We start from the raw sequence: 9167 nt of genomic DNA, 5'->3' as shown, positions 1-9167 counted from the left end.
TCCACGTGAGAATCAAAAGTCTCCTCCAAACGATTTATAGGAGTATGAGTTGATAAGATTTTAGCAGAATTCAAGCCAAGATTTGTGTTGCTTTTGATGGGCTCAATTGGGTCCCAAACAAGGCGATTTCCCAGTTGCGGCACGACTACTGAAGTGAGGTTTCAACTACTGAAGTACGGCCACAGCATGTTTCAACTACCTCTTCCATTCAATTATATATGTATACTGTTGTCAGATAAAATAATCTGATGTTTAGATTCATTATTTAACTATAAACATTATATTTTACTAATCGTTAAGTTTAAAATATCGATTTCAGTAAAATATTTATGCGCATTAAACTATTATATTAATAAGAAAATCCTGATAAATCTAAATCTAACATATATATAATCTCTTTCTTATTTACTGATATGAAACTTGCATAAACCTCCTTTTCATGCTGATATGCAAATGGATTGATAACGAAGTTGTATTAACCTCAATCTCACACCAATATATAATGGATTTATATTGTTATTCAGGATATTTTTCGTTTAAGTATTTTTAATGATTTGATGTGTTAATATTAAAAAAATTTAAAAAATATTATTTTAATATATTATAGAAAGTATTTTACACGATATTAAAAAACACTTACAAGGACGTAGCTGGTAATTTCAATAATTACATGAAAGTAGAGAACTGGTTGCTGCTCTTCCCCATCATCATGAAGCCTAGAAATCTCAGCATGACACTGTTGGGGGGGGGGGGGGTGTAAAAGTCATGCTAATCACAGAATATGGAAGGCTCAACAGTGAAAATAATGAGTTGAAGCAGATGCACTATATCTCGCCCAAATTTTAGATAGTGACCTTCGCTAGCTGCCATAAATAGGATTCAAAACGATGTTCATGTGTCTGCAGCTTCCATAATGGTCCAGCTGGCTTCTAAATAGCGACCCCGGATATATCGATTTCCTTAGAGCAATGTGAGAAGCAACATATAAATATTTTAAAGAATTGCAAAAGAAAATGCATGCCCTTGAGTTTACGAGGTTAATGTGTTTGTAAAAGTTGCCCATGATTGCAAAAGTTCAACTACCACATGAATATATAGAACGCGTCATCTAGAAGCGTAACCCTATATAAAATACAATGTTAACAGTATTAGGATAATCTAGAGATAATTGTGTGTATTAATTGACTATTTTTGTTTATTGCATAGAACTTGTATATATACATGTACAATAGCAATCATGTTTAGGGGTGGAAAACTAAACATAGAAATATATCAAAATATTTCCTAAACTTATTCCTGATTTTTAGTTTTCTTGATTTGTAATATTTGATTAATAAATTAATTATTGTTAACACTTTTTCTCAAGTTAGTGTTGTTATAACCTATTTTCGGCCCCATGAAAATAAAAATAAATAAATAATAATTAAAAAAATAAATTGAACAGTGTTGTTTTGATACTGTTCCTCTTCCCGCATGCTGCTGGAGCCCCACGCCTTCTTAAAACTAGAAACAATGACTGGAGGCCCACGCCTTCTTAAAACCAGAAACAATGACTGCATGCTGCTCCCAAAACTAGAGCCCCACGTCGCCTACTCCCCATGTGCAACGATGCCTTCCCTGCTCAGCGACGCCTTCCCTGCTCCTCCTTCGCCTATAAATACTGCTCTTAGCAGCTGCAACAGGGGAGGGGGGATGATTTTTTTTTAGGAGAAGAACGATAACCTCTCTCTCTCGTCTCTTTTCACCGTTTGAAACAACACTACCACCAGGAACTGCCCACCTTGCCCTTAGAACTGTCGTTTGGAAGAAGAAACAAAGAAGCAAGGTGACTGAACAAGGAGAAGACATAACACAAAAGCGGTAGAGAAGGGGAAGAGCAACCACAGCCAGCTGCAACAACACCACTAGGAACAGAGCACGTCCTCTCCACCACCACAAGCTGCCATTGTATTCCTAGTCGACAACAACACAGTTGGGAGCAGAAGGAGAAAGGGAAATAGAGGAGAAAGAGAGGAGAGAAACCAACGTCGAAACATTAGAGAAGAGGAAGAGCCGTCACAGCAACACCACCACCAAACCGGTCACCAGCATCACTGTCATCTGTCATCGCCAAATCAGACACGAGCATCACTGTCAGCTTCTCATCCAGGTAAGTGACGATGCACAGTATTAATTAACTAGCTACTGTGCAGGCTAGCACTGTACACATGTACAGTACCCCCGGTTACTATGCGTGTACAGTAACCTGGTACTGTACACATGTACAGCCGGTTACTATTGTTCCAGGCTAGAATATTAGCCCAACCCATGCGGCTGGGCTGAGTCCAGCCTGTAGGAAGTAGGTCCGTTTTATTTTTTGGGCCCGTTTCAGCCCAGTTTCCTTTGGGTCGGGTTCGGCCCATTCAAAGAATTTTCTTCAAAGAATATGTAATTTTCTACAATTTTGTTATTCATCTTGATCAATATCAGTTTGTATTTTTATACTGTAAAGATACAAGTCCGGTATTAAAATACTCGATTTTCATTAAGTCATAAAAAAAAACACAAAAATAAAAATGTTTTGTTTTTGTGCATACGGCGTAGTCTCTTCAATATATATATATATAAATCATCTCATCATATTTTCATAGTATAAAGAAAATTTCAAAAAAATATATGTTTTAGCATGCATTTTGACTTTAATAACTAGTTTATTCAAGCCATGACAACTAGGCCAATATTTCAAAAATTCCAAAAAAATTATTTTATTTTCTTTTAATATCTGGGGTTACGATGTTATACGTAAGACGTATTCTAGAAATTAAATTCTTGTGTTTAGGTCAGAGTTACCCGAGAAAAAAAGGGTCTCCCCTCCGAGGAGGACTTTTCTTAAATCATGCCAATAACTAAGAAACACGACAAAACCTTAGATTCTATCAGACAATAAAACAGTGCAGCTTACCTTAGGTAGGACGTATTTGGGGTGCTAATACCTTCCCTTTACGCAACCAGTCTCCGTACCCAATCTCTAAGACTAGTTAGGGTTTCTAGTGACCAAAACACTAGATGGCGACTCCCAATCCATTTTCCACCAACAAAAGACAATATTTTCTTATCTCCATATATTTGCTAGATACATATACAACATTTCCAGATAAAAGTGGAAAACTCGCCACGACGCTGCACACGTGCGACAAGTGTAAATACATCTGAAACACTTTATTTGATATTGTGTATTAATAAGTATATCCGCTAATTGATCTGACAAAAGTAAAAATCACAGTCTTCTCATGGAGTTTCTTCTTGATAAAATATCTATCTATTTCTATGTATTTAGTTCGGTCATGTTGAACTAGATTATTGGCGATAGCAATTACAGCTTTGTTGTTATAATACATCATGATCTTAGTTTGCATAGGATAACCTAGCTCCTTAAATAGCTTTTTTATCCATAGTATTTCACATAATACTTTGGTCATCCTCCTAAATTATGCTTCAACACTAGATAGAGCAACAACATTATGCTTCTTACTTTTTTAGGTCACAAAGTTCCCTCCAACAAAGATAAAGTATCCTAAAGTAGACTTTGTGTTAGTCAAATTCCCAGCCTAGTCTGCATCAATATAACTAATGATGTTAAAGTGATCATTCTTTGAGAAAAGAATTTCTCTTCTCGAAGAGAATTTTAAGTATCTAAACACTAGTAATACTGCCTTCAAATGTACTTCAATTAAGTTGTGCATGAATTGACTGACTAGACTGATTTCATATGCAATATTAGAATGTGTATGCGGAAGGTATATGAGTTTTCCCATCAATTTTTGATGTTGTTCTCTATGTTTGGAACCCAATCTAGATATTCTACTAAACAATGATTTTGTATGATTGGCGTATCCATAGTTTGCAGTCCAACATACTTGTCTTAGCTAATAGGTCCAATATATACTTTCTTTGTGAATATGCCTATTTTTTATCCGTGTATTTTGATTCCTAAAAAATACTTCTATCCATCAGGATCTTTTATTTCAAATTCACTTGCTAGATACTTTTGTTATTCTAAAATTCCTTCTTCATCATTTTCTGTGACTATTATATCATCATTATAAATAATCAAAGTTATTTTTTTTCCATTTTTTTTTAGAAATAGTGTATGGTTGGAGATACTTTGGTTAAATCCATGCTTTTGCATTGCTATACTGAATCTTCCAAACCATGCTCTAGGAGACTGTTTCAGTTTATAAAGTGATTTTATAAGTCTGCATACTATATTTTCTTTCTTCTAGTAAAACCAAGGGAAACATTCATGTATACTTTCTCTTTTAAATCTCCATAAAAAATATATTATTTACATCAAATTGATGTAAAGGCCAATGTAGGTTTACTGTAAGTGATAGGAGTATATGAACTGTGTTCAGTTTGGCTACTGGTAAGAACATTTCCTAATAGTCCATACCATATATTTGTGTGTATCCTTTAGCTATTAGTCTTGCTTTGTATCGTTCTACCATTCCATCTGCTTTATATTTCACAATAAACACCTATTTACATCCAAATGTTTTTCCTTATCTGGTAATGTAGTTAGTTCTTAAGTATTATTATTCTGGAGAACCTTCATTTCATCATAAACAAACATCTTCTAGTGTTCATCTAGCATGGTTTCTTCAATATTTTATGGAACCTATTTTGAAGACACTTTTTCTATAAAGACTTTTATTACATCTGACATATTATGGGCTAGATAAAATTCATAATGAAGTATTTAAACTTTTTTTTTTTTTACTTCTAATGAGTACCGCTTTGGGGGCACTCCCCAATTATGTCTATGAGGTAAACTGTATGCTATATAATCAAGTAATGTAGGAAAGTCATGAGATTTTACATAAGTTGTAATGTGAGGATTGTCCTCACAATTCTAATTTTGGTTGTGTTGTATATTAGAGAGGGGGTTATTTGATGTGGCTTGAGTATGTAAGTTGGTATATTCAATTTGTTTAGTAATCACTAGTGTTGTTTAAGTATAGTTAAAATAAACCCAATCTCATCTCTATTATTCTTGTTTATTCTCCCTTATTGAAGAATAGATGAGGATGGTTCATTAAAAAAATATTTGGTCTTAAGAAAGGTTACATCCATAGTAACATAGAGTTTTCGTGAAAGGAGATCATAATACCAATATCTTTTCTTATAAAAACATAACTGAGAAAGACACAACGAACAACACATAAATCCAATTTGGATCATTGGTAATGCAACACAGCTAAATATTTTTAGAGGTATATGGAGTGTTGAAGGTAGTTTAACATACCATTCCAAAGATTGGAGTGATATGTGAAAATTAAGTATGTAGGATGACATACAGTTAAGAAGATAAATAGATAAACCCACGACATCAGGCCAACATTATTGAGGCATATAAACAACTCTTATAATGGTCTGTATTGTCTTCAATATGTGTCTATTTTTTCATTTGACAACTCTATTCTGTTAAGAAGTATATAAATATATAGTCTTATATATAATGCCCTTGTTATCACAAAATTATCTAAACTCTTGGCTAATATATTCGCCTTTATTATCATATTAAAGAGTTTTATTGGCCATAAAGAAGTGACATTTTTTTTATACTTCAACACATAAACCCAAGAGACCTTTGTATAGTCATCAATAAAGGTGACAAACCATCTAAAGCCAGTAGTAGTCAGAACAGGTGCAAGACCCTATAAATTGAAGGGAATAATCTCAAATGATGCATTGCATTTATTATAATTGATAGAGTAAATTGTTTGATGACTTTTACCTAGAATACAATTCTTGCATTTGAAATTAGATAGCAGTTCTCAAATAAAGTAGGGAATAAAAGTTGTAAATAGTTGAATGATGGATGTCCTAATTGATAATGTCATAATCAAATGTCTTGTCTTTATCGTTGTGATAATTAGGCAAAATGAACTTTTCCAAAGTCTAAATCATCCACGTAATATAACCTCACTCTTAATACCACGATCAAAAATCTTCTTCATGAAAATATATTGAAACAAACAAAATGAGGAGTACATCAGTATACAACAGTTTAAATCTTCTATTACCTGCTCTACTGATAGTAATTTAGTAGAGAGTGAAGGAACAAAAGGAGTATTAGAAAGAGTGAATATGGTTGATAATTCTATTGTTCCTCCCCCTAGTATTGAATAAATATCATTGTTACCATTTGATATGGCCTTCCATTGAGGAACTAACTTCGTTTTAAAGTTATTATTATCATATGTCATGTGATTTGTCACCTTAGAGTCAATAATCCAATTATTTATATGTTCACCATTGGATAATAAGTTTGTGAAACCAATAATACATAGGTATTAAGTTAAAGGCTAAGGTTGACTGTCAAGTGGCATAAGTGTGTTTGAATCTGTATTAGTAACAAATGTTGCTAGGTCATCCCATTCATCTTTTTTTCCTTTTAGTTTATACCACCACTCTGGATACCCGTGCAGCTGAAAACAAGTGTCTTTGGTGTGTTTATTTTTGCCATAATATGTGCACCCGCCCTCATGAGCTTTTACTTTATAAAAAATTAGCTTGCTAGAATTCAGCCCATGTGGACCAGGCCTAGGCTGAAGAGACTGTTTATTAGATGATGATGGGCTAAAAATTGATTTGGACAAGTTACCACTAGGTCTAACCCGTTTGTTCGGGCTTGTAAGAGTGAGGCTGCTGAAATCATTCTAGCCCTCATTAGTCATCTTGTTATTCTCATCATTTTTTATGACTTTATCTTTCTGCAACTCTAGATTTATCATGTCTCTCCTTTTCATCTCACCCTAGTTTATATCTCTGTCTCTTGTTAATAAACTGAAATCATCTGCCCCTTCTTCCTCCATCATCATAGTTTGTTTGGTGTTTTCTCTTCTTACTTAAGCCAAGGTTTGCTCAATCAATGATAGAAGGTTCTATTGAAGAATGTCTTGGTCAGTTTGATCAAATTAATAATCTAAACCATTTAATAAGGTATAAATTCAATCTTCTTAAACTAATGTGTTATATTTTTGTATGTCCCCATCACATGTCATGGGATTTAGGCATTTGTAGTCGATCTCTCACTAAGAAGATTGTAAATTAGTGTTGTAGTCTTCTAGAGAACCTTTCTCTTGTATGGTTCGACTGATTTTTCATTTTAGATCATATACTTGGACATTATCTCCTCCATCGATGCAGGTTGTAGCAATGTCGTCCTAAACACCTTTAGTTATAAGAAATATGATAAAATTCCCAATTAAATATGGGATCAGGGAATTAATAATTCAACATTAAATAATAACATTTTCTGTTCTCTATTTACACAACAATAATTATTAACTTCCAAGAAAAAACACAAGAAATGAAAAGTTTAAAAATAATATTTTAATAAAAGAGAAGATTGTTTTAACACTTGGTGGATCGGATATGATTTTTTCTTCTTTTTTAAATATGTTTCCTTTCTATGCTATAAATATCAAGTAATTATAATTTAAACATCATAAAAGTTTACATTACCAGTAAAAAGATCTTCATATTTTGTCGATGCGTGTTCATTATAATGTTTTCCCACTTTTACTTTGAATATAAACAAATGTAATGAGCAATCTCGCCCAATAACCATGTGAATTTTTGAGATGGAAAGACGTGGTAATATTATACTACAATATATATGAGGTGGGGAAAAGGGAAAAAAGAAAGGGAGGGCATCGATCCTTGATTATCCTAGTTTGGCCTACTGTATGTGGTCCTGGTTTAACTTTCCAATAATTGATTACATGACACCAAAATTAAATGCGAAAGAGTCATAGCTCCTACTAACTATCAAAGCAGTTGTGCTGCATATGTCCTTCAATGCACAACTACCAGTCTTCACACCCTCTGCTATTAGTATATTAGTCCTTGAATGGCTTTAATATTGTCCAAAAGCTTTACCTCCGTTGTTTCTTCACTAAATTCCTATTGGTGACTCTGTGATCCTTCAGTATCTTTAGTCTTTTTCGCTATGGCTGACACTGAACATTCTTCTTCTGACGAAACTTCTGTGGATTCTAGAGGTACTGTACACTCGCTTCTATGAGCACTTTCCTTTACCTACACGTCATCTTGGTAAGAAATATTGCTTGTTTTTACACGGTATTAGTTTCGCCCCTCCTATGTTCGTTACCCTTCCGGCTTTATGTATGAACTGTTTGTTCTCCAAAGGGTGTAGAGTTTATTGGTTTTGGGGTGTTTTGTTCAGAGGAAACAAGTCAGGAATCAAATCTTGAATTCTCTGAGGATGAGGAGACGCTTATAATTAGGATGTTTAATCTAGTTGGAGAGAGGTTTGTCTGTTTCCCTTTTGTTTTTCTATTTCAATGGCTTTGTTAGCCTTCAGATTCAAAATATCTAACACCCAAGTTGTAATAATCTTAATCATCAGGTGGTCTCTAATTGCTGGAAGGATTCCAGGAAGAACAGCTGAGGAAATAGAGAAGTATTGGAACACTAGATGCTCTACGAGTGAATGAAGGCATCTTAAGCTTTCTTACTTTACGTCTGCTAGAGCGAGTTGTGCTTCTGTCATTCATGAGCAGAAGATGAAGGGTTAAGCTGGTTCTGTAGCTGTGCTGTGTTTCATGAAGGGTTATTGTGATCATTTATTAGCTGCTATACCTTAAATGAGGATAATGTTCCTTGTGAATATCCCATGTCTCTATGCTTTTCTTTGTCTTTTCCGAATATATGTATTCCTTGTGCTCCAATACGTTTTCGTGTACTAAATATTGTTGCAAGAAATGGCTTGAGATTCGATGGCTATTTCTTCTGTCCGTGTAATTGTCAGCCATTCGTCCCCTGTGCTTATCCGAAAGATCTCCTTTTCAGAGTTTTCCTCCTCCTACTAACCTATCTTTCTTTTTTTTGAAAAAAAAAACAAGAAGTTTGGCAGCCACTATTGTTGTTGTTTGCATCAATATTTGCTCAGTATTTTCACTGTTTGGAGCCCACAGGCAACCACCATGTCATTTTCTCGGGGAAAATATCACCATGGAAAATAAAAACAATGCAGAACCAGGGAAAGCAATGATTAGGGGTCCGTTTCCAAACTTTTGGCTTTTGAGTTTTTTAGCTCGAAACGTCCCAAACTCGATGGCAAAACCTAGAGCTTCTCCAGCTTTTTGTTTATGAAAATA

The 9167-nt window shown here is 34.2% G+C and overlaps 1 protein-coding gene across 1 annotated transcript; it reads left to right on the top strand.

The window, feature by feature from the left end:
• Window positions 1–7791: 7791 nt before the first annotated feature.
• On the top strand, window positions 7792–8879 carry LOC105134855 (MYB-like transcription factor ETC1). The gene is made up of 3 exons (XM_011039418.1): window positions 7792–8048; window positions 8234–8318; window positions 8417–8879. Exons 1-3 carry the CDS (start codon window positions 7997–7999, stop codon window positions 8502–8504), a joined length of 225 nt encoding a protein of 74 aa, XP_011037720.1. The 5' UTR covers window positions 7792–7996; the 3' UTR covers window positions 8505–8879.
• The last annotated feature ends 288 nt before the right edge of the window (window positions 8880–9167 follow it).

Source organism: Populus euphratica, unplaced genomic scaffold (genome assembly GCF_000495115.2).
Source record: "Populus euphratica unplaced genomic scaffold, PopEup_1.0 scaffold120.1, whole genome shotgun sequence".
Lineage (NCBI taxonomy): Eukaryota > Viridiplantae > Streptophyta > Magnoliopsida > Malpighiales > Salicaceae > Populus > Populus euphratica.
The sequence above is the reverse complement of the archived record's forward strand: the minus strand, read 5'-3'. Positions and strand labels throughout refer to the sequence as shown.